This window comes from Centruroides vittatus, unplaced genomic scaffold, assembly GCF_030686945.1.
Source record: "Centruroides vittatus isolate TY-2023 unplaced genomic scaffold, ASM3068694v2 contig_157, whole genome shotgun sequence".
Taxonomy (NCBI): domain Eukaryota; kingdom Metazoa; phylum Arthropoda; class Arachnida; order Scorpiones; family Buthidae; genus Centruroides; species Centruroides vittatus.
Genome location: NW_027120963.1, coordinates 265460 through 291938, shown reverse-complemented (window position 1 = coordinate 291938; position 26479 = coordinate 265460). Strand labels below are relative to the sequence as shown.

At 37.5% G+C, this 26479-nt stretch overlaps 2 protein-coding genes across 2 annotated transcripts; one reads left to right on the top strand and one right to left on the bottom strand.

The window, feature by feature from the left end:
- Positions 1–21768: 21768 nt before the first annotated feature.
- LOC136968779 (putative nuclease HARBI1) lies at positions 21769–23408 on the top strand. Its single transcript, XM_067262811.1, has 5 exons — positions 21769–22216; positions 22383–22489; positions 22661–22799; positions 22944–23082; positions 23168–23408. Exons 1-5 carry the CDS (start codon positions 21769–21771, stop codon positions 23406–23408), a joined length of 1074 nt encoding a protein of 357 aa, XP_067118912.1.
- A 189-nt stretch (positions 23409–23597) lies between these two features.
- Positions 23598–25060, bottom strand: LOC136968787 (uncharacterized). Its single transcript, XM_067262822.1, has 5 exons — positions 24366–25060; positions 24202–24280; positions 24003–24108; positions 23706–23820; positions 23598–23606 (listed from the first exon to the last, which is right to left on the bottom strand). The coding sequence occupies exons 1-5, from the start codon at positions 24774–24776 to the stop codon at positions 23598–23600; spliced, it is 720 nt and encodes a 239-aa protein (XP_067118923.1). The 5' UTR covers positions 24777–25060.
- Positions 25061–26479: the final 1419 nt, after the last annotated feature.

The following is a 26479-nucleotide window of genomic DNA, read 5'->3' as shown; positions in this document are numbered from 1 at the left end:
GCCGGGAAGACAAGAATTGCTTCGTATGTCAGGTTAACGACAGATCAGAAAATACTTTGAATTGGATCGTGTATAAATACGTAAATTCAGGCAGCACTATAATAACGGACGAATGGAAAGGATACATGCATATTGATGACATCGAAGGGACAGTCGAACATAGGACAGTAAATCATTCGAAAAATTTCGTCGATCCCAAAACAGGAGATCATACTCAGAATATCGAACGCCTCTGGGGCTATTTAAAAAACAAGAAACACCTGTTAAAACACTATACTAGTGATCTATCTGACTCGTACATGTACTTGTTTATGTATAAGAAATTCTTGAATTGGCCCTCCAGGAAACCAGGCGAGAGATTTCAAATTTTTGCTCAACACTTACGCAACATCTATCCTGGCAGTGGAAAAGTGCCGATTTGGCGCGAGCCCGAAACCGTTCCTTCGGCGCCCGCGGCGATTACGAAGCAGAAAGGAAACAAGAAACAAGAAGAAGGGAAAGATGCCAAAAAGCAGGAAAGTGCTTCCACATCAAAAGAAGGAAAATGCCAATCGACAAATAAAACAGCGGCCGAAGGAAAAAGAACAGGAAAGAAAAGAAATGCACCGAAAGAAAATCAGGAGGTTAGAGAAACCGGGAAAAACTTGGATCAGACAGGAAAGAAACAAAGGAAGAAGTAGCCAACGTTCATCGGAAAGTGAGTAAAAAATTACTTTTTCGCTTTTTTTAATTTGTTATATTTCGGATAAAATCCGCGTATACTGTCGAGCTATTCAAGATGGCGACCGGTCACGTGGCCATCTTGAATCGAGGGAAAAATTTTTTCCCCGTCGCAGTCTCCAACGTAGGGAAAAAATCCAGCTGCCGCCATTTTGTGACCTAGGGTAACATTAACCAAATTTTTTAATGACTTTCCTGTATTCCAGCATGGTCGATGGAAATGTGATGTACTTTTTTGAAAGGCTCCCCAAAGCTTTAGATACAGTTTATCCTGCATACGCTTGATTTCGATGTTAAACTCAGATCTCCCACTTCGTGATAAAAGTTTCCAGTGGCATAAAAACGTAAAGTAATCAATAACTGCAATAGAGGTGATATAGGATGGTTTCTTCTTGTATTATATGATGGCAAGAGGGGCTTGATTTTGTCACATACATGTACAACAGTTCTTTTAGAAAGTCTATACCTTTCGATAAACAGTTGATCGTCAAACTTTTCAATAGGATTGGATCGATCACAAATTAATCGTCGTGGAATTCGAAAGTAATTTTGTATTATTTCGTTCTCATACACGTACTCTGCAAAGTAAGACAAATCTTCTGCCATGTTTGCCGAGATTACGTCTAAACTTAGAATGGTGTAACGAAAAATCAGTAATCCTGTATTAGTGATAGCCGTTAATCCTGCGATTTGCCTAATTGTCTGTTGGTGAAATAGGGGGTTAGAGATAGAGAAAAATTTGAATATATTTTCACCTACCTTCCAGAAATCATGTTTTTATATTCATTTATAATTATGCTCAGGCATTTTGCATTTCTAGTTTTATACAAAAATACACTTACGTAAGAACCAGATAACCGGAGTGGTTAGTATTAGGGTCGCAAACGTTTTCGTAGCCCTGTCTGGGCTCTTCTTCTTTCCGAAGAATCTAGGACCTAATTTTATTCTTATTTATTACTAGAACGATCTAAATTCAATCTCAAAAATCACTACTAAAATATGTGGCTTGAAGCTTACATGCAGATCAAAGTGATCAAATATGAATTCTGGTTAATAACATAATAGATCTCAAATGTTCATTTGAATTCTATACATTATTTTCTTGGAGATTACACATGCATACATACAAAAGAGGAATATTAAAATGTTATAATTTTTACTATAATTCAACTGTTATTTTGAATCTCTTTTCATAATACAAAAATTATTTTGGTGAAGATTTTATAAAGATATATCAAAAAACAATTTTAATACTATACAGATTTTCACTGGAATATCTTATAAGCTATTAATTCTGTATTTTTAAAATTCTTAGTGAAACCAAACTCATAATTGAAATGATTTTGGTTAATCACCCTAAAAACGTTTTTTAATTAATTTATTCAAAATCAAAAGCTATAACCAGAAGCAATTAAACAGAAAATGTGCTTCCTATTATTTTGTTTTCACATGTTAGCCAGATATATGGGTAAAAAATGCTAACTAAACACTTTTAATCCTATTGGTTAGAAACAGTGGTCATATTTTGTACATTCTGGTTTTGGCCCATAATACACTTTTCAAATATAATGCTGTCAGTATAGAATGCTTCTGGGACTGTGTAATACACCTAAAGATCAAAAAATTTTGAAGTTTGTCCAATATGTGAAAACTAAATTGATAAGAAACAAAAATATCACATTTGTTTGTTGTATTTGGAATGTCTTATTAAGATGAACACAATAAGTTATTTTTAAAATAGGAATTTATTTTTGTAAAATTTTTGGCACAGCTTGAGCACAAAGCATGTAAATTCACTTGTTTTGGAGCAGTTTGAGGCAATTGGCATAAAACATCCTTGCTTTATACTTCAAAATAAGAATTTCTGTACAAAATATACAAATACATTCATATACTATCAATTATTGACAATTCAAATTTTGTTTTAGTGCCAAATAATTGTGAATAACATTGGGCTATATTAATATTAGTAATAACTAATTAAATGTAAAGTAATTTGGCCTGGAGGTAGGCAGTGGGCACCACCTTCATTTAATAAATAATTTTATAAATGATTTATGAATTATTTATAAAACAAAGTTATCTTATACTTACAAATAAATATGTAACAATTTCTTGTGTGAAAATGTTTTGACTTGCTAGTGTGATAATCATTGTATCACAGTTACAAAACAGTTACAACTGGTGTTGATTAAGTATGGAATGCAAAATTGATACAAAAACAAGAATATCTAGTCCTTGGTTAGAATCTTTGATGCCATACCTATTTGCAAGTAAATATTTAAAAATATTAATAAAGTAAAAATAAGTCTTTGACATACAGAGTATGAAAAGATAATATTTCTTAAATCACAACAGTTAAATATATAAAAAAAAAAAATCAATTACAAACTGAAAACTTTCAGTTGTTAGCTTTATTCCTCGTGTGATTGCAGCCAAATAGTGTTCCACAATTTTTGTGAATAAGCCTCAACCTTAATAACAAGTATATACAAATCTTGATACTCACTGAAGAAATATTCTAATTAATAATTAATTGAAGGAGTGATGAGAAAACTGAAGATTAAGTGCTGTTAGTGGATGTTTGGTATTTTAATGTATGTATAAATGAAAAACGAACTTCCAAAACTTACCTTTCTGATGTCTGTTTCAAGAACAATGCAAAAACATGCAGTGAAGAAAATTAACCATTCGATTGTAAAATCGATAATTAAATACAAAGAATATAAGAGTTAAAAAATTAAGGTTAATACTGAAAAGAAAAGGTATTAGTTTTGCATTTAAATTAAATATTAGAGATTATTGTATTTAGTAATTGTATAATTAACTAGATAAAAAAAATTATACTACTTAACGATAACTGAAAAATTAAACCTGGAAAAATGTAATTTACTAATTAATAATTCAAACTGCAATATTCCATCAAATAGTAAAAGCCTACTACTTAAAGGTCTAGATTACAGTGGACCTAAGAAAATTAAATACAGAGAGAGTTCTTAATACAGTGTATGCATTAAGTAAAGTTACACCAAATATTAGAGGAAACCTAACAGTTTGTGAAAAGTTGTGAAGTAAATGTGTAATGATAAACAAAGAAATAATGAGCAAGTTGCTTTATTAACTGAAACAACTAACAGTGAACAGAATGCCTATCACTGAGACGATATTATACAGGATTTTACAGTGTCTCCTCTCGTTCAGACTTCCGAAGAATGTAACAATTATATACAAGCGCAGTTAAACAAATTACAATTAAACTTAAAACTAATATTATTGCTACTTAAAAACTAAACGTGGAAAAGAATAGAGGATGAAGAATCTACTGGTAGTTTAGATTTTTCACCTCAGTGGGTTCCGATACTGAGGTGATGTCGACGATGGGCGCCTTGCAGACTCTAAACCTCCAATCTGTCAGATTCCAGAAAAATAGAGAACATTCACTTACAAAAAGGTGCCAGTCAAATCGTTGGAGCTTTGTAGAATGGCTGGTTCAATTATTTTCTAGTCCTTGTCTCCACCTGGTCTGTACTGGCCCTCTCTCTCTTTTTGTCCTAGGCCTCATGCTTTTTCTCCAGGTCACTCTCGCTCGACTTCTCTCTCCAGTTGTGAACCAAAAAGTGCTGTTCTTACCATTCTGACTCATTCTCTGTTGCTTCGGGCAGGACCCCCTCCTGTCCCTTTTGTTAAAACTACCAATCAGGACCACGGAAAATACCGTTCCTGTCAAGTGAAGGGAAGGGAGAAGAATTAAGGAAAGAAGAAATTTATGGTTGTAGGAATCACGCTTAATAAGGACCACACCTTTAGACTTATCCGCTTTAATAAGTACTACATGGAATCGCTGCAACAAAGAGTCAAGAAATTCTCGTTAACCCCATTGGAAAGAAGAAAGAGTTCTAATTCTATATACAGTATTTACAAGCAACAAAATGGTGGACAGCCACATATGTCCTCACCAGGAGAGCGCAAACTCCACAGTGGAGTTTGTGGTAATCCACTCTCCTCCCTCTGAGGTTGTATCTGTTTTGACATGATGAATCTGGCTGTTCACCACTTGGCGTTGGCCGATCTTCCTAGTGTATAAGTTCTTCACGATGTTCCTGAGATGCTATGCGTTGTTGGTACCCGCATATGTTGTTATCTTCATCGTCTTCGGCGTCATCCTCGTGCGGTTCGGAGCAATTATCCTGTTTAGCTTTGGATGATGTATGATCTCTATGCACCGTGCATGAGAAATATGGCTTAAGTCTATCAAATTGGATTACAAATGTCTTTTCTTTTGAATTGCCTTCTAATTCAGCAGTCACAGGATCGAGGATCCTGGTGATACGAAAAGGTCTCAAATACTTGGGGGAGAACTTTCCAAATTTCTTACGATGATGCTTTCGCAACACCCATACCTTTTGTCCTATTTCAAACTTCCATGCCTTTCTCTGTAAGTTGCATCTCCCTTTATTGTCTAGATTTTGCAGCCTACCCTTGGAATAAGCCTGATTCCGAACTATGGTTAACCTTTCAATTAATTCCTTCTGATAATCAGAAATATTCATACTCGTTTGTGTTCCTGTGGGAAACACTTCGGGAATCCGAGGATTAAATCCAAATATGAGAAACATGGAAGATTCACCGGTGGAGGAGTGGGTGGCATTGTTGTAAGAGAAAACTGCCTGAGCAAGATAGTTATCCCAATCACAATTTTTGCCTCTAGATAACCGGGCTATTATTCTGCAAATCGATTTGTTTAAATATTTCACACACTGAGTTAGCACACGGGTGGTAAGCGGTGGTAACTTTGTGTGCAGTGCTTAAGGTCTCACATAATTCCTTGAATGATGTGGATGTGAAATTTGCTCCCCTGTTGGAAATGATCACCTTGGGACACCCATATCAGCATACAATTTGCTCGAATATAATATCAGTAATGACCTTTGCTGTTTGGCCCCATATGAGAATAACCTTGGCATATCTAGTGAATATATCAATAACTGATAGGATGTACTTATTGCCGTTATGGGTTACGGTCAAGGGATCGATGATGTCTATAGCTAATTTTTGAAAAAGGGAGCTCACCACTTCCGTCTCTTGGAATGGCTCCTTTCCTCAGTGAAGATTGAACTGTTGGCAAGTTTTACAATTCTTTATAATAAATTTTGCTATAGCATAAAGATTTTTTACATGATAATGCCTGTCAACCAACTGACTGGTTTTTTCAGCACCTAAGTGACCTCCCATACCGGACTCATGGAAGGTCTTAACTACCTCCCTACTCATGCCTTGGCCCATGCAAACACGCTTCCACTGATATAAATTATATTTACCTGGCTTTATATGGACTAAAACTTCGCCATCAAGTTGATATTCTGGCTGGATTCCTCTTCTAACAGTGACTCGTCCTCCTCTACAACGGTCTCTACCAGCCCCCATTTTGTTGTACTTAGGAATTCCTCATCCTCCTGTGATCTCAAAACCCGTTGATAAAACTCACCATCTTCAACACTTGAATGATGGTTAATGGACTCATGCTGGGAATTGGGATTTATAGGGTGCGACATGAGGTCAGCTACAGGATTATTCTTTCCCTTAACATATGCCCCTATAATGTTATAGTTAGACAACTCAAGTGCCCATCTCATTAACAGATCATTCCGATTATTCATACTCCTAAGATATGATAGAGGTTTATGGTTGGAGTATACATTGACATCCCCTTGATGTGGGTTCTTGTCTGTGGTGAGGGGACCTCCCAGAGATGGTTTAGTAACTCGTCTTTACCATCCCTAGGATCTGAACGCCCACCCATGTGTTTACCGTGTGTGGTGGGCCATATGCCAGAAAAGGGGATCCTGGTAGTTGAGGGGCAACATAACGTCCCCAACACACTGCTTTGGCCCCTGCTTCGGATAAATGGGAAGCTCAAATCAGTCTCCATTTGAGTCATCAGCTGGTCGTTGAGTCATTGTTGACGTCAGCCTGGAGTCAACCGATCGATGCAGACTGGGCAGACACATCAGACAAGATGCGTTCTTCTTGACTTCATTGTGAGGGTATAGCTCCTGGGAAACCCTGGTGTGACGGTCTATGGGAATCCCCACGTGACGGCATCCCCTTGGGATCCATGGTTGGTGGGGTCACTAGGAGCTGAATATTTAAATTTTGAATATGGATCCAAAAACCACCAAGCGTCGGTGTACAGAAAAATTACCACCAAAGAATGAAAATTTATCCAACCAACCAACTTACCTTATAGTTCACGCTATCTGTGAAACACCTTTCTCTAAATCAGGGGTGTCCAACCAAAATCAAGATTGGGCCGTTTTGTAAATTTATTTTAGTTCGCGGGCCAAGACAAAAAAATATTTTCAAATTAATAAAATATATATATTTACTCATATCATACAAGTTTTAACTCAATATATATTTATTGATTTATTACATGCAAGTTTTACATCAAGATATGTGTATTTATTAATCCACTTCATATAAGCTTGTTTATTTAATGGGATGTTTGACATTCCTTTTGCTTGCATAATTTATCAATATTTGCCGATATTTTTGATATTCCAATTCTTAAAATGCCTGTGAGATGTTTATCAGTCAAAGATGATCTTGTCTTGGATTTGACATATTTCATTCTTGAAAAGAACTGCTCGCAAATATATGTACTACCAATTAATGCAACTTGCTGAAGCGCAAGATTTGCCAAATTCGGGTATTCATCAATTCTAATATATTTTTGATAAAATGTCAAAATATCATTTTCTGTATGAGCTGTCTTCAATGAATTGTTGCTTTGGATATCGATTAATTTGAGTTGGAACTTGGCATCAATAGTATTTACATCAATCAAAAATGGGTTAGCAAATACAGTAGAGAGTCGAAAATCGGCATCAATTGGGGACTGGGGTTGTTCAGATTAGGGATTTGTTCCGATTACGGTCTATGTACGAAAAAATATATTAACCTGTCCGATGTTCAAAGTTTTCTTTGTTGCGTGTCACTTCCTGTTGAATTTTTCTCCGTTGCATGTTGCTTCGCGTTGAATTTTCGTCGATTTTAAGCCTAACGAAAATTTTTATAATAATAATCGAGGCTATCGTATCGTTAAAAATTATTTCTTTATTTTGTACAAACAAAATAAATATATTGAAGAATATAAAAACATGAAAATTATACTTTAGAAGTAAATTTAGTATCAAAAATGTTCGATTCAGCACAACACAGTCCGACTGAAAATCGTGCCGATTATCGGGCGATTCCGATTACCAGGGTGCCGATTTTCGACTCTCTACTGTAATTCCATCATTGTTTTATAATTCTTGAAATCCAAAAATCTAGAATCAAATTCGCTTTTTAAGTTGGCCAGTAATAATGAATATTTTGAAAAATTTATTGTTGCTCCGTCTCTGGTGGACAATGTCGCAAAATGAACTGTGTTATTGGTACGCATCTGTGCCTGCAGCAACTCAATCTTTTTAGTAAATGCTTGAACATTTTCAAATTGTTGATAGGCGAGCTGATCTTTTTCTTGCAGTTTTAAGTTGAGCTCTGAAAGATATTTTGTAACATCAACTAAGAATACAAGGTTATTTAACCACTGATTATCTTTAAAGTAAGAAGTATCTTTTCCCTTACATATCATGAACGTTTCTATTTCCTTTTGAAGAGACCAGAATCGAGCCAATGTCGCTGATCTACTGAGCCAACGAACATGACTAAAATAAATAATATCATCATGTTCTGATTTTACTTCTGAAAGAAAAGCTTGAAATTGTCTGTGATTACGTCCTTTTGATCTTATAAAATTGACAGTAGAAACAAATTTTTCATTATGTTTTCCATTTTCAAGATTTTTGCACAAAGTTGTCCTTGGTGTATTATGCAATGGTGCTTTATAATTTCATGTTTAATAGATTTGGTCATTAAGCTCATAAATCCATTTTGATTTCCTATCATAGCTGGAGCTCCATCAGTAGTTAAACCACAAAGCTTTTCGTCATTAAGATTAAAAGTAGTCATAGCATTTCTGACCTCACCATAAATGTCTCGCCCAGTAGTTGTATCTTCTCATAGGACAAAGGTCAAGTAGCTCTTCTATTATTATAAATTGGCTTGACACCCCTCTAACAAATATTGATAGCTGAGCTGTATCTGAAACATCTGTGCTCTCATCTAATGCCAGACTATAAAATTTGCATTCATTCAATTTTTCAGTTAATGTAATTTTTATGTTATCTGCCATATCATCGATTCTCCTAGCTACAGTTTGGTGCGATAGACTAATATTTTTTACCAGACATTTTTTTTTCTGGACAAATATTTGATACAAATATGTCTAGGCAATTTTTTATAAATTCACCATCCGTAAATGGTTTACCTCTTTTTGCTATTTTTTCTGATATTAAGAAACTAAGTTTTGTTACGGTTTCAGAATTTTCTTTTGGAACTTGAAATAATAATTGTTGTCCAACCGTATTTTTTTTTTTTTAGGTAATTTATATGATCAATTCTTATTTGGCCTATCATAGGATCATATTTGGTAGAATGTTTAGTAGTATAATGTCTCTTAATATTATACTCTTTGCATACTGCTATTTTTTCCTGGCATATTAAACACAAAATTTTTGAATTCTGCTCCATAACAAAATAATCAGTTGTCCAATTGCTCTTGACCCCTCGATGTGGGTTCCTGTCCGTGGTGAGGGGACCTCCCAGAGATGGTTTAGTAACCCTTCTATACCATCGCTGGGATCTGAACGCCCACCCACGTGTTTGCCGTGCGTGGTCTCCCGTATGCCGGAAAGGGGGATCTTGGTAGTTGAGGGGCAACATAACGTCCCCAACACACTGCTTTGGCCCCTGCTTCGGATAAACGGGAGGCTCAAATCAGGCTCTGTTTGAGTCAATCGGCTGGTCGTTGAGTCATTCTTGACCTCGGCTTGGAGTCAACCGATCGATGCAGACCAGGCAGACACGTCAGACAAGGTGTGCTTTTCTCGACTGCATTGTGAGGGTATAGCTCCTGGGAAACCCTGGTGTGACGGTCTATGGGAGTCTCCCATGTGACGGCATCCCCTTGTTAGGCTCCATGGTGGGTGGGGTCACTAGGAGCTGAATATAAATTATTAAATATGGATTCCAAACATTCAAAACAAGCAGAGACGAAACAAACGGCGAAAGAAAAGACCTCCAGACAACCTGCTTACTTAAGAGTGCATGCAACTGGAAAGAAACCTCTCGCTAAATGTTCACCTTTTTTGATTCAAAAGCTATTTGAATCCACCATCGAGCATTTAAAAAAAAAATCCAAAAATTGAGGTTGGGACCTACTAGTAGAAACAGCCTCTCTTCAACAAACAACAAAGCTTCTGACAGTGACGACTCTTGGAGACATGGGAATATCGGTCACCCCACATGGAAGTTTGAACTCATCACGTGGTGTGATATCTGAATTTGACTTGATGTCTGAAGATGAGTCAGACATTCAGATCGGCCTCTCAAACCAAGGTGTCACTTCTGTCCGACGCATTTCGATCCGTTGAGACGGCAAGTTGATACCCACAAAACATTTGATTCTCACATTCAACAACTTGACACTGCCATCTTCTGTCACAGCAGGATATCTGCGCTGCGCAGTTCGTCTGTATATTCCAAATTTGCTGCGTTGCTTTAAATGCCAGCGATTTGGACATTCCCAGACGTCTTGTCGAGGCAAAAGCTTATGTGCACAGTGTGGGACTGAAGGTCACAAGAGTACTGAATGTAAAAGTACCCCATGCTGTGTAAACTGCAAGGATCTCCATCCAGCCTACTCCCGAAAATGCCCTGCTTGGCAGAGAGAGAAAGAGATCCAGAGAGTGAAAACCATTAACAACCTACCATATCCAGAGGCTCAGCGCATGGTCACTTCAAGTGCACCACTTAAACAGAAGACATTTGCAGCTGTTTTGAAATCCAAAAACACATGTGGAGTTTAAACAGATATTTCAGTTTCTCCAAAAGAATCTCACACTCGCCATGCGAAATGTCTATTGATCCCAACAAAAGAAACACCAGAAAAGGAGAATACAAAACAAAAAACACCCCTGCCTAAAACAGGGGTAATAACGAGAAACCTGGGTTCTAACAAGGCTAGTAAGAACCCATTAAACAAACAGAGTGAAAGCAGCTCTCTCTAAATCTAAAAAATCAGAGGCTCAGTCTGTGAGCGAGTTCTCTGATATCTCTGATGAAGAGAATAATATGGAGGTTACAAAACCAATGTCACCTCCAAAAGAAAGACTGCTTGTTAAATTAAAGAGGGATACCCTCGCAAAGAATGCTGCCTCAAACACATAATGGATTATAAAATAATCCAATGGAACTGTCGTGGTTTCCGCAACAACTTCTCTGACGTTAAACACTTGACATCATCTACCACATCTCTCTGCGTGGCACTCCAGGAAACACATCTAAAACCTGGAGAAAAAATTTCTTTAAAAGGATTTGATCTTTACTGAAAGGATGATGATAGCCACACCCGCGCCAGTGGAGGTGTGGCTATACTGGTTTCAAACCACATCCCTTCCTTACCGGTAAAAATAACAACAGAGCTGCAAGCTGTGGCAGTCAGAATTTCAATTGGAGTAACTGTCACAGTTTGTTCCATATACTTGCCACCAGATGTCAGAGTCAACGAGGACGAATTGGATGACTTGGTTGAACAACTGCCGACATCTGTTTCTTCTACTGGGTGATTTCAATGGCCACAATCCAATGTGGGGCAGTCACGATATCAATCGTCGAGGCAGAGCCATTGAAAGATTTATAGGTAATCACAGACTATATTTATTTAATACTGGAGAAGTGAGATACTTTAATGCCCCAACAAGAACATTCACTGCCATTGATCAATCATTAGCAACCCCAAATCTGTTTTCAGCGTTTACATGGGAGGTTGGATCTAATCCACTTTCCAGTGACCACTTTCCAATATTTTTAAAATATCGAGGCAGAGAAAGCTGTGAAACAGCCCGTCCACCACGCTGGAAACTTGCAACGGCAGATTGGCCTGCTTTTTCCTCTTTGGCTAACATTACTGAGGAAATGGTCAATACTGATGATATCAATGATGCAGTCGAAGTTGTCACTTCCAGTATTATTCAGGCAGCCGAAAAAACAATGGGGACAACGTCAACCAGATATCCAAAACATCCGAAATCATGGTGGGATCAGAATTGCGAGGCAGCATTTAAAAAGCAAAAGAAAGCATGGGGGATTTTGAGAAGATACCCCACTGCTGAGAATTTGATTGCTTTTAAAAGAGTAAAGGCAAATGCCAGAAAAATAAGAAGGCAAAGCCAAAGGGATTCTTGGAGGAAGTATGTATCTAGCATAACATCTTCCACCAACTCAAAAGCAGTCTGGGATAAAATCCATAAAATTAACGGGAAATATGCTTCTCAATCTCTGTCCATGCTGGAAAATAATGGCACAATAATCAGTGACATAAAAGGTATTGCTGATTTGTTGGGTGAAACATTTTCGTCTTCATCCAGCAATATTATGTATACAACAAATTTCTAGGCTTATAAAGTCCAAACTGAAAAACAATAACTAAACTACCACTCTTCATCTAATGAGGAACTATAATGTGCTATTCAGCAGAATAGAACTATGTACAGCAATCTCTCGCACGGGGAATACTGCTGTAGGGCCGGATAAAATTCATTACAGCATGATTAAAAATCTGTCTGACAATTCCCTTAGTAACCTTCTGAATCTAACAGAATATGGACAGAACGTATCTTCCCTGACTCTTTGAAGCTATCTATTATTATTCCCATTCCCAAGCCAGGTAAAGACCGCAAGAATTTTTCTAATTATAGACCAATATCTCTTACTAGTTGTCTGTGCAAACTTTTCGAGAGAATGGTAAACAGACGCCTGATGTTCCTTCTAGAGGAAAAGAACTACTTTTCACCACATCAGAGTGGATTTCGTAGGAACAGAAGTACCACAGACAATCTAGTAAACCTTGAAACATCTATACGCGAAGCGTTTGTTAGACGACAGCACTTAGTGTCTGTGTTTTTTGATATAGAGAAGGCTTATGATTGCTGCTGGCGATATGGAATACTCCGTGATCTGCATGAATTTGGACTGCGGGGTAATCTGCCAATTTTTATAAAAAACTTCCTACAGAATCGAAGATTCCAAGTCAGGATGGGCAACACTTTGTCTAGGCCTTTCACACAAGAAGAGGGTGTTTTTCAAGGTTCTATTCTGAGTGTGACTCTGTTCCTAATAAAAATTAATAGCATAGCTAAGTGTCTTCTTCCCAGTGTGAAACACTTTTTGTATGTGGATGACTTTCAGATCTGTCGGTCTACTAACATGAGTTTTATTGAAAGACAACTGCAAACCTCCCTAAATCGCATAGACAATTGGTCCAAGATCAATGGTTTTACTTTTAATGCTAGAGAAGACCTCATGCATCCACTTTTGCCGAAGGCGTGGTTTGCACCTGGACCCTGAAATTCACCTAAATGGGGTTAAAATCCCAATGGTCAATGAAGCAAAATTTTTGGGTGTCGTGTTTGACCATAAATTGACGTTCTTACCACACTTGCACAATTTGAAGAGTAGATGTTTAAAATCTCTGAATTTTTTAAAGTTATCATGCTGCTTATTCTGGGGAGCAGACAAATGTTCGATGCTCAGGATATATAGAGCCCTCGTTCGCTCTAAGCTGGATTATGGATGTGTTGTTTATGGCTCTGCGCGAGAATCTACTCTTCGGATGCTGGATCCAATCCACCATCAAGCATGGCGTTTGTGCACTGGTGCGTTTCGAACTTCTGTCCAAAGTTTGTACGTAGATGCTTATTAGCCCCCACTATCTCTCAGGCGAGTGCAGTTGTCTCTGTTCTATTACATTAAACAGAAATCTTTGGCTAAACCTTCAGTTTATTGTAGAGTATCAGATACTCAGCTGAAAAGATTATTTACAGCTCGCCCAAGTTGTGTCCCTACATTTGACATTAGAATGGAGAATGTAAGCAGCACGATTGACCTGGACACAAGCAACATTTCACAGGCCGAGGTCGATAATATATCACCTTGGTCAACTCCTGCGATAAATGTTGACATTAGCTTAAAGCAGTTTCCTAAGGAATCCACCCTGGACTACATCTATAGGCAGCACTTTGCAGAAATTCAACATCACGACAGGAATTTAATTCCTATTTATACTGATGGATCGAAATCGGTTGATTTCGTTGGCTCAGCCTTTGTCTGCCAGGATGAGATTGTGGCAGAACAAATTGCATCGAATTCTTCCATCTTTACTGCAGAGGTGCAGGCTATTTACCTAGCCTTAAAATATGTAATTAGGAAAGGTCATCGTTGCTGTGTTATTTACACTGACTCAGTTAGTGCACTTCAGGCTTTGATCTTACATGAACCTAGTTCTCACTCTATAGTGATTAAAATTCGCAAACTGTTTTGCCATTCTTATTGCAAGTAATATTTTTGTAAAATTTTGTTGGGTCCCAGGCCATGTAGGTATAAAAGGGAATGAAGCAAGCTGATGCAGCTGCAAAGTCAGCAAGTCCTTCTCAGCATACAATGTTTATTGAAGGAGGTGACTTGAAGCTGGTTGTTAAAAAACGACTAGCAGAGAGATGGCAAAATGTGTGGAACGAACAAGTCCACAATAAACTTTACGAGATCAAACCTGTAATAGAAAATTGGACACACAAGAAACAGTATGATAGGAGATCTGAAGTCATTCTTACTCGCTTGAGAATTGGACATACTCGGCTTACTCATCAATACCATTTGAAGGGTGATGACCAGCCAGTATGCCAGTATTGCATTTGTACTTTAAGTGTTAAACATATACTTTGCAACTGTGTTGCTTTTGACCAGAGTCGCAGACAGCATTTTGGAAATGCAACTTTGAGAGAGATTTTGGGCCAGAGGCCAAATCTTGGTAAGATACTGAACTTTTTGAAAGTTATAAATATTAATAGAGAGATTTAAGTTAACTAATTTATTTATTTATTTATTTATTTATATATATTTATATTTGTGTTGTTCTGTTTGTTTGTGTTTTTGTGTTGTATTGACGCCTTGTGATATATATATTTAGCTTTGTTTAATTTTACCATTTGTCATGGCGCAGCATAGCCTGTATGGCTCTTGTGCCAAAAAACTAGAACTAACTAACTAACTAACATTTAAGGAGGTGACTTGAAGCTGGTCGTTAAAAAACGAGTAGCAGAGAGATGGCAAAATGTGTGGAACGAACAAGTCCACAATAAACTTCACGAGATCAAACCTATAATAGAAAATTGGACACACAACAAACAGTATGATAGGAGATCTGAAGTCATTCTTACTCGTCTGAGGATTGGACATACTCGGCTTACTCGTCAATACCTTTTGAAGGGTGATGACCAGCCAGTATGCCAGTATTGCATTTGTATTGTAAGTGTCAAACACATACTTTGCGACTGTGTTGCTTTTGACCAGAGTCGCAGACAGCATTTCGGAAATGCAAATTTGAGAGAGATTTTGGGCCAGAGGCCAAATCTTGATAAGATACTGAACTTTTTGAAAGTTATAAATATTAATAAAGAGATTTAACTAATTTATTTATTTATTTATTTAGTATATATTTATATTTGTGTTGTACTGTTTGTTTGCACTTGTTTGTGTTTTTGTGTTGTATTGACGTTTTGTGATATATATATTTAGCTTTGTTTAATTTTACCATTTGTCATGGCGCAGTATAGCCTGTATGGCTTTTGTGCCAAAAAACTAGAACTAACCAACCAACCAACCACATCTTGGTGATTTCTTACATCGCCCGGGTCAATTTCAGACAAATTTGTAGTTTGCAAAGTTTCTTCCTTTATAAACATACTTAAAATATTACGATACTCTGCCAAAATCATGGAATATAAAACATGTAGGCGAAAATGTTCTGATTGAAATTCAGTATTTAGAACATACTGAATAAAGTATTTACAGCATACTGTAGAAAAACTAATGTATGTTTTGTTCCTTTGTTTACTAGCATATCATATATATCTCTGGCACCATTGATTTTGTTTGTTTTCAATCAGAGATGCAAACAAAGTTTTAAAGCAACCTACTGTTTTAAAATAATGTTGATAACATTTTCACAAGAAAGCCATCCTGTTTGTGATAATATTGGTATTTTTGTTGACTCGTGTTGACCTCTCGAATCATTTTAAAATCATTTTGCCTTTTGCTGCTGCGAGCAAAATACGATGTAATATTTTTTAGAAATGATTCGAGATACGAAGAAAATGTTTTCACGGCGTGACTGCTGCAAAGGGCAACCAATAGCAAAAATTTATGGAAAATCTTGCTTCGATAATGTAAGAAGTCCAGTTTTGTTACCCACCACTGCAGCGCAGTTGTCACTGGCAAACCGATCATATTTTGCAACAGTACCTTTCTTTCTTGAAAACTTGATTCGATAGAGTTTTGCAGACCCTGAGATGTTCCATTTTCCACCAATACTATGTCGAAAAGTACATCTTTTACATCATTTCTTTTATGATCAAAGAAACGAACAACGATAGCTAAAGTTTGCGAGACTGAAAAATCGGTGCCCTCATCAACTATCGTCGAAAATTTTTGTTTCCTGCAAATGTCTTCAATTTTCAGTTTTTCATAATAAGCAATGCCATTCTGTATTAAATATGACAGCTTGGTACGTTTCATCTGTAACTGACTGTTTTTAACTCCACATGATTCAGAATTCAGCAAATAAAGTACCACGCTTTTCGTTTTTGTTTCTAAAAACCTAAATTTTTTTATTATTTAAATCATTTTATTTTATCTTTTATTTTATTTTAGTTAAGTCATATTTAAAACAAAACCCATATTTTACGAAAATTAGAAAAAAAAACAACCTCGAAACCAAGAGAAGGTCGAAAAACCCAGATCTGGGTTTTAAAACTAAGGAGTGGTAACCCTGAACACAAAGACAACTTCAGTAACACTGCTTACTTATCCACAGACACGAGGCATCTAAGGCTATTAACAGCAAGAACATGAATGAAGTACAAGCAGCACGTGTGATGCTTATTAGTGTTAAGTGTTCAAAAGCAAGAGGAAGCGAAAAAGAAAGAAGCTGATAACATGCAGAATAATTTTAATAAAAGAACATCATCTTTCATGACTGATTATTTACAGAAGCCAAAGACTTTTCAAGTATTCATGGTTTACTGGAAATACAGAAGCCACTGGTTATCGGGAGACAGAAAAAAAACGCGATATAACCGAGTAATAAAAATTCTGGGCTTTTACTGAACAGATATATACATGCTATGGAATCGCTATTCTTTCATCAGCAAGTGTTTCTGATATAAAATAAGCTTAGTTTTTCTATTCTGAATTTTATTTGTAGGTTATATTGAATTAATTTCTTCGATGTGGGTTCCTGTCCGTGGTGAGGGGACCTCCCAGAGATGGTTTAGTATGTCTTTCTTTACCATCCCTGGGATCTGAACGCCCACCCACGTGTTTGCCGTGCGTGGTGACTTGTATGCCGGAAAGGGGGATCCTGGTAGTTGAGGGGCAACATAACGTCCCCAACACACTGCTTTGGCCCCTGCTTCGGATAAACGGGAGGCTCAAATCAGGCTCCGTTTGAGTCAATCGGCTGGTCGTTGAGTCATTCTTGACCTCGGCCTGGAGTCAACTGATCGATGCAGATTGGAAGGACATGTCAGACAAAATGTGCTCTTCTTGACTGCATTGTGAGGGTATAGCTTTTGGGAAACCCTGGTGTGATGGTCTATGGAATGTAGTCCATGTGACGGCATCCCCTTGTTGGGCCCCATGGTGGGTGGGGTCACCAGAAGCTGAATCATTAACTTATAATCATGGATTCCTCAAAAATAAAAAATCCAAATGAACCAAAAAATTTAAAAATTTCCAGCACCCCAGCGTACTTAATAGTTCACGCACGGGTGACAAACCCTTGTCTAAAGCTTCTCCTTTTCTCATTCAAAAATTGTTCCAATCGACTATTGGAGATTTGAAAAAAATTCAAAAATTAAGATCAGGTGATTTACTGGTGAAAACATTCTCCCCACAACAATCAGCAAAACTTCTAGTAACAAAGACCCTGGGATAAATGGAAATCACTGTCACCCCTCACGGAAGTCTTAACACATCACATAGGGTGGTATCTGAGATTGATCTGTGATCTGAAGACGAATCAGATATTCAGATTGGTCTTTCAGATCAAGGTGTCGTTGCTGTCCGGCACATTTCCATTCGTCAAGATGGCAAGTTGATACCAACCAAACACCTGATTCTTACTTTCAACAAGCCAACATTGCCATCCTTTATTACAGCAGGATACCTACGTTGCTCAGTTCGTCCATATATCCCAAACCCGCTGCGTTGTTTCAAATGCCAGCGGTTTGGACACTCACAAACATCCTGCCGAGGAAAAAGCGCATGTGCACAGTGTGGGACTGAAGGACACGACAGTACAGAATGTAAAAGTATCCCATGCTGTGTGAACTGCAAAGATGCCCATCCTGCTTACTCCCGGAAATGCCCTGCATGGCAGAGAGAAGAAGAAATACAACGTGTAAAAACAGTCAACAATTTACCCTACCCAGAGGCACGTCGCATGGTCACTTCAAGTGCACCACTGAAACAAAAAACATTTGCTGCTGCTCTGAAATCCACAAAGACATGTGAAGTTCAGACAGACATTTCTGTTTCCCCAAAGGAATCTCTCACTCGCCATGCAAAATGTTTACTGATCCCTTCAAAAGAAACAGCAGAAAATGACAATACAAAACAAAAAACACCCCTACCTAAAACAGGGGTGATAACAAGAAACCTGGGTTCAAAAAAGGCTAGTAAGAACCCATTAAACAAACAGAGAGTGAAAGCAGCTCTCTCTAAATCTAAAAAATCAGAGACTCAGTCTGTGAGCGAGTTCTCTGATATCTCTGATGAAGAGAATAATATGGAGGTTACAAAACCAATGTCACCTCCAAAAGAGAGACCTTCTGTTAAATTAAACAGGGATACGCTTGCAAAGAATACTGCCTCAAACACATAATAGATTATAAAATAATCCAATGGAACTGTCGTGGTTTCCGCAACAACTTCTCTGACGTTAAACACTCGACATCATCTATTACATTTCTCTGCGTGGCGCTCCAGGAAACACATCTAAAACCTGGAGAAAAAATTTTTTTAAAAGGATTGAATCTTTATTATAAGGATGATGATAGCCATACCTGCGCCAGTGGAGGTGTGGCTGTACTGGTTTCCCCTTGATGTGGGTTCCTGTCCGTGGTGAGGGGACCTCCCAGAGATGGTTTAGTAACTTTTCTTTACCATCCCTGGGATCTGAACGCCCACCCACGTGTTTGCCGTGCGTGGTGACCCGTATGCCGGAAAAGGGGATCCTGGTAGTTGAGAGGCAACATAACGTCCCCAACACACTGCTTTGGCCCCTGCTTCGGATAAACGGGAGGCTCAAATCAGGCTCCGTTTGAGTCAATCGGCTGGTCGTTGAGTCATTGTTGACCTCGGCCTGGAGTCAACCGATCGATGCAGACCGGGCGGACACGTCAGACAAGGTGTGCTCTTCTCGACTGCATTGTGAGGGTATAGCTCCTGGGAAACCCTGGTGTGACGGTCTATGGGATCCTCTCATGTGACGGCATCCCCTTGTTGGGCCCCATGGTGGGTGGGGTCACTAGGAGCTGAATATCTACTCTTAAATATGGATTCTAAAACCTCAAAAAATCCAGACATGCCAAAAAACACAAATGAAAACACTTTCCAGTCAGCCATGCTACTTGATAGTGCATGCTACTGGAGAAAAACCTCTGTCAAAATGCTCCCCTTTCTTGATCCAGAAGTTATTCGAATCAACCATTGGGCACCTGAAGAAAACACAGAAATTGAGGTCAGGGGACCTACTTGTAGACACTGCCTCACCTCAACAATCGGCAAAACTTTTAGCTACAAAGAATTTAGGAGAAATTGAAGTGACAGTCACACCACATGGAAGTTTGAATTCATCACGTGGTGTGATATCTGAGATCGATCTGATGTCTGAAGATGAATCAGATATCCAGATCGGTCTTTCAGACCAAGGCGTCACTGCTGTCCGACGCATCTCCATTCGTCGGGATGGCAAGTTGATTCCTACAAAACATCTTATTCTGACATTTAATAAATTGACTTTGCCATCTGTTATTACAGCCGGTTATCTACGCTGCCCAGTTCGCCCATATGTTCCAAATCCGCTGCGTTGCTTTAAATGCCAGCGATTTGGACATTCACAAACATCTTGCCGAGGGAAAAGCGTATGCGCACAGTGTGGGACGGAAGGTCACGAGAGTACCGAATGTAAAACTACTCCATGCTGTGTGAACTGCAAGGATGCCCATCCTGCCTACTCCCGAAAATGCCTTGCATGGCAGAGAGAAAAGAGATCCAGCGAGTGAAAACAGTCAACAACGTACCTTACCCAGAGGCTCGCCGCATGGTCACTTCAAGTGCACCACTGAAGCAGAAGACCTATGCTGCTGTCTTGAAATCCACAAACACTTGTGCAGTTCAAACAGATATCTCTGTCTCTCCAAGTGAATCCTTTACTCGCCATGCGAAATGTTTAATACTGCCATTTACCCAAACACCAGAAAAAGAGAGCAAGAAGACCAAGACACCCCTACCTAAAACAGGGGTAATAACAAGAAATGTGGGTTCAAAAAAGGCCAATAAAAACCCACTTAACAAGCAAAAAGTAAAAGTTGCCCTCTCTAAATCATCTAAAAGATCAGAGACTCAGTCTATGAGTGAGTTCTCCGACTTTTCTGATGAAGAGACTAATTCGGAGGTTACAAAATCAAAGTCACCTCCAAAAGAGAGACCCCCTGTTAAATTAAAGAGGGATACCCTCGCAAAGAATGCTACTTCAAACACATAATGGATTATAAAATAATTCAATGGAACTGTCGTGGTTTCTGCAACAACTTCTCTGACGTTAAACACCTGACATACTCTACCTCATCTCTCTGCGTGGCACTCCAGGAAACACATCTAAAACCTGGAGAAAGAATTTCTTTAAAAGGATTCGATCTTTACCGTAAAGATGACGACAGCCACATCCGCGCCAGTGGAGGTGTGGCTGTACTGGTTTCAAACCGCATCCCGTCTTTACCGGTACAAATAACAACAGAACTGCAAGCTGTGGCAGTCAGAATATCTATGGGCGTCACTGTCACAGTTTGTTCCATATACTTGCCACCAGATGTCAGAGTCAATGACGATGAATTGGATGCATTGGTTGAACAGCTGCCAACTCCTTTCCTTTTACTTGGTGATTTCAATGGCCACAATCCAATGTGGGGCAGTTACGATATCAATTGTCGAGGCAGAGCCATTGAAAGATTCATAGGTAATCACCAACTATATTTATTTAATACTGGAGAAGTGACATACTTCTACGCCTCAACAAGAACATTCACTGCCATTGATCTATCATTAGCAACCCCAAATCTGTTTTCAGCGTTTATATGGGAGGTTGGATTTAATCCACTTTCCAGTGACCACTTCCCAATATTTCTAAAATACCAAGGCAGAGAAAGCTGTGAAACAGCTTGTCCACCATGCTGGAAACTTGAAACGGCAGATTGGCCTGCATTTTCCTCTTTGGCTAACGTCACTGAGAAAATGGTCAATACTGCCGATATCAATGATGCAGTCGAAGTTGTCACTTCCAGTATTATTCAAGCAGCCGAAAAAACAATGGGGAAAACGTCAACCAGGGGCCCTATTCTGGTCATCGTCTCTCGTCTCTCGTCTTTCCCAAGCCGGTCGCTGATTGGCTAATCATTTGTTTACGTCTCGAGAGATCGTCGCGTCTCTCTAAACGCGATTCTGGACAACTTTTTCTCTCTTCGCTTCTCTCTTTTATCAGAGACGAGCGGATAGCTGTCTTTCAGCCGGTCTTTCGTCTTTCGCCTCGATTTCGTTATATCCAATATGGACGACTCCATGCTACTCGTGCTATACGATCGCATCACAAAACGTTCCCTATCTCGAGAAAGAGTATTTCGCGATAGAGATAACGCTTTTGATTTAGATGATGATGAATTTCGTTCAAGATTTCGTCTAACGAAAGAAGCTACCGCGTGGCTGTGCAACGAATTGCGGGATGATTTAGTCCGGAGAAAGTCACGGACCGTAATTCCACCAGAAGTTCAGTTATTGATAACCTTACAATTTTTTGCTTCTGGTGGATTTCAAAGAAATGTCGGTGATCACTGCCAACTTAAAGTTGCTCAGTCGACAGTGTCCCGAATTATGCCGTCTGTAGTCAACAGTATCATCCGCCGATTGGGACACAAAATTTCTTTTCCTAGGAGTAGAGAACAACAATTGGATGTGTCTTCTAGATTTTTTATCATCAGTCAAATGCCAGGAGTTGTGGGTGAGTAAATTGTTTTTATTTGTTTATTAGAATACAATATAGTATGTAATTACTTTTAGTTTTTTAAATAGCTGTTACAATTTATAATTTTAAAATTAGTGTATAAAATGATAAAGTTTCTTATTTAATTATATGATGATTTTTACTATTTCTTTACTTATTGCAGGAGCTATTGATTGCACTCATATTGCAATCAAGGCACCTCCAGCCTCCAAATATAATGAAGAATCATTTATCAATAGAAAAGGATTTCATTCTATTAATGTTCAAGTTGTAAGTATTTATACAAATTAACCATCTAACTATAAATAAAATTAATGTCTTTAATAAAGTGGTATCTTTAAATTTCTATGTCAAATCACTCATTTCACTATCAATATCACTTGAATACAAGATATTAGAATTGAATAATAGTTGTTTATAAGACTAAAATTATGCTTTTAGGTGTGTGATTCTCAGTTGAGAATTTTGAATATTAACCCATTGTATCCGGGGCGCACGCATGATGCTTTTATCTGGCGAAATTCCACTCTGCGGGAAAATTTTGAAGATGGAGTAATAGGAAGAGGATTATGGTTGCTTGGTAAGCATATATTTCACAAACATATTGTCTTTTGAAGTATTTCGGTGTCATGTAATACCAAACTAAAACAAAAATGTAAAGACATTATTTTCTTATTAATTTGGTATGAAAAAGTAAATACCATTCTCTAAATTATGTTTACAGGAGACAGTGCTTATCCTTTAGAAACATGGCTGCTTACACCTGTAGGTAATCCATCAACAGCTGCAGAATTAAATTACAATGCAGCTCACAGAAAAGCCAGAAACACCATTGAAAGATGTTTTGGTGTTTTAAAGCAGAGGTATGAGAAATTCTCACATTTTTCTTACTAACAATTTACTAATTTTACAAAATTAAATATTAAAATTATTATTTTTAATTATTAGATTTAGATGCCTTGACTTGAAGTCAGCTGGAGGATTACAATATGTTCCAGAAAAATCAGCAAAAATAGTGATGGCTTGTGCTATTTTACATAATATTTGTGTAGCATTTAACATTCCTACAGAAGAAATCTGTGGAAATGATGATGATGATGATGATGATAGCATAAATGAAATAGAACATTCTGCAAATCAGAATGCTGTAAATGTCAGGCAACAGTTAATATTACAGAGATTCTGTTAAAATAAACATGAATGAAAACAGTGAATTAATTTTGTTTCCAGTCTTTATTCTTTAGAGACTAAATAAATAAGTAAACACACTAAGTTATTATTTAGAAATATTTATTTATTATTTATTTCATTTCTAAGTACATTATAAAATAAAAAAAGAGAGACAAAATTGTTTAAATTGGCTAGCAGTACGAACACATCACGCAAACTGAAAAAAAAAGACACACATGTAAATATAAAAATATTGTTTACTCAATAAATTTTTTAAAAAGTATTAAAATGTTAAACAATTATATAAAATAAATACCCTTTGCAGAGTTTGCAAGATTTCTTTGAGAATCATATTTTTCTCTTCCATTATATTATTTTGTCGTCTTATTAGTTCATTATTTTCTGCTAGGTTTTCATCTATAGATGAAAGCCTACATTAAAAAAAAAAATGTATATATATATACACATAAATGACTAGATACTTTTAATGAAACTAGACAAAGCATTTAATCAAAGAGAAATGTTTTAATATTTTCATCTAACTATATTAATATTTTAATCAATGAAGTCAACCTCAAAGTAAAATAAATTCCAAAAAGATTATAAGGTTTACCTTGTTAATAATGAATTTTGATTAGATACAGATTGCTCTATAAATGAAGTTACATTATCTTCATTTGAAGATCGGTGACGACGACGACGACGACGACATCCAGAATCTGGCATTAGAACGGGAAGATTAAAACATTTAATTTTAAAACTAAATAAACTTGAAGTCAAGAAATATAATTACTTGACAATAAATAACTTACTTGCAGATTCAAGATCTTCCCTCTCAACTATTTCACGATGTGGTTCCACATCATTTCCTTCGGGAACTATATTCTGTATCTACGATATATAAATATAAATATATATATATAGACTATATTTAATATATAAAAAATGAATTTATAAATAAAAAGGTATTACTTACATTATGTAAAGGTTCAACGGAACTTGTAGTGCAAGCTCCAAGCTCGTATAAATTTTCTTCTTCCAATCCAAATTCTTCGTTCCCAATTAATGACAACACCTTTTCTTCAAGATCTGTTAATGGTGGAGTACTTCTTTTCCCTCCACCTGTTCTAAGTATATCTTTCCTTAAAGCAGCCGCTTTACTTTTCGTTCGGGAACGCCACTGACTCCATCTTTTTTTTAATTGTTCCACTTCGATCAGTGGACCATCAGCTAGACAGTTCACTTTATCCCTAATTTCTTGCCATCCATCTCGTAAAGTATTTTTGGAAATATTTCCGTCCAATTTTCCTTTAGCTAAATATGGACGCTTTTGCAACTCGGTTACCAACATTTCCATTTGTTCCGATGATAACATAAGTCGAGACATCTTGATTACCTCGTGCCGTACCACGTGCTCTATATTTTCGTATTCTGCACTTTCGAAAATTGTACAATTTCATTGGTTAAAATTCTATACCGCGTTGCGCGCGCAGATAACCCGAACATGTATAATCAACCGAATAGAATCGTGACGTCAACGACAAAGACGAGATCGTTACGAACGACCAGAATCGCCACTTTGTATGAGAGACGAATTTCGTCTCTCGCTTTGACGTCATTCGTCGGTGAAAGAAGAGACGAGAGATAAGTGACCAGAATACGGCCCCAGATATCCAAAACATCCGAAACAATGGTGGGATCAAAATTGCGAGGCAGCATTTAAAAAGCAAAAGAAAGCATGGGGGATTTTCAGAAGATACCCCACTGCTAACAATTTGGTTGCTTTTAAGAAAGCAAAGGCAAATGCCAGAAAAATAAGAAGGCAAAGCCAAAGGGATTCTTGGAGGAAGTATGTTTCTAGCATAACATCTTCCACCAGCTCAAAAGCAGTCTGGGATAAAATCCATAAAATCAATGGAAAATATGCTTCTCACTCTCTGTCCATGCTGGAAAGTAATGGCACAATAATCAGTGACAAAAAAGGTATTGCTGATTTGTTGGGTGAAACATTTTCGTCTTCATCCAGCAATATTATGTATACAAGGGATTTTCAGGCTTATAAAGTCCAAACTGAAAAACAATATCTAAACTTCCACTCCCCTATCTAATGAGGAATATAATGTGCTATTCAGCAGAATAGAACTATGTACAGCAATTTTTCGCTCGGGGAATACTGCTGTAGGTCTGGATAAAATCCACTACAGCATGATTAAAAATCTGTCAGACAATTCCCTCAGTAATCTTTTTAATCTGTTTAACAGAATATGGACTGAACATACTTTTTCAGACTCTTGGAGGCTATCTATCATCATTCCCATACCCAAGCCAGGTAAAGACCGCAAGAATCCCTCTAATTATAGACTAATTTCTTTGACTAGTTGTCTGTGCAAACTTTTCGAGAGAATGGTAAACAGACGCCTGATGTTATTCTTAGAAGAAAAAAACTACTTTTTACTACATCAGAGTGGATTTCGTAGGAACAGAAGTACAACAGATAATTTACTAAATCTTGAAACATCCATTCGCGAAGCGTTTGTTAGACGACAGCACTTAGTGTCTGTGTTTTTTGATATAGAGAAGGCCTATGATCGCTGCTGGCGATATGGGATACTCCGTGATCTGCACAAATTCGGATTGCGGGGTAATTTGCCAATTTTTATAAAAAACTTCCTACAGAATCGAAGATTCCAAGTCAGGATGGGCAACACTTTGTCTAGGCCTTTCACACAAGAAGAGGGTGTTCCTCAAGGTTCTATTTTGAGTGTGACTCTGTTCCTAATTAAACATAACAGCATAGCTAAGTGTCTTCCTTTCAGTGTGAAACACACACTGTATGTGGATGACTTTCAGATTTCTTTGCCAGTCTAGTAATATGGGTTTTATCGAGAGACAACTGCAAACCTCTCTAAATCGCATCGACAATTGGTCCAAGACCAATGGTTTTAGTTCTAATGTAGAGAAGACTTCATGTATCCATTTTTGTCGAAGGCATGGTTTGCACCTGGATCCGGAAATTCATTTAAATGGGGTTAAAATCCCAATGGTCAACGAGACGAAGTTCCTTCGTGTTGTGTTTGACCATAAATTGAC

What these genes read in the sequence shown, in the direction of transcription:
- LOC136968779 (XM_067262811.1), top strand. Translation starts at nt 21,769, where the DNA reads ATGGACGACTCCATGCTACTCGTGCTATACGATCGCATCACAAAACGT. An exon ending in ATTCTATTAATGTTCAAGTT is followed by an intron (nt 22,490 to 22,660) that starts GTAAGTATTTAT and finishes TTATGCTTTTAG; the next exon opens with GTGTGTGATTCTCAGTTGAG. An exon ending in TTTGGTGTTTTAAAGCAGAG is followed by an intron (nt 23,083 to 23,167) that starts GTATGAGAAATT and finishes TTTAATTATTAG; the next exon opens with ATTTAGATGCCTTGACTTGA.
- LOC136968787 (XM_067262822.1), bottom strand. Translation starts at nt 24,776, where the DNA reads ATGTCTCGACTTATGTTATCATCGGAACAAATGGAAATGTTGGTAACC. An exon ending in CCGTTGAACCTTTACATAAT is followed by an intron (nt 24,281 to 24,365) that starts GTAAGTAATACC and finishes TATATATCGTAG; the next exon opens with ATACAGAATATAGTTCCCGA. An exon ending in GGAAGATCTTGAATCTGCAA is followed by an intron (nt 24,109 to 24,201) that starts GTAAGTTATTTA and finishes TTCTAATGCCAG; the next exon opens with ATTCTGGATGTCGTCGTCGT.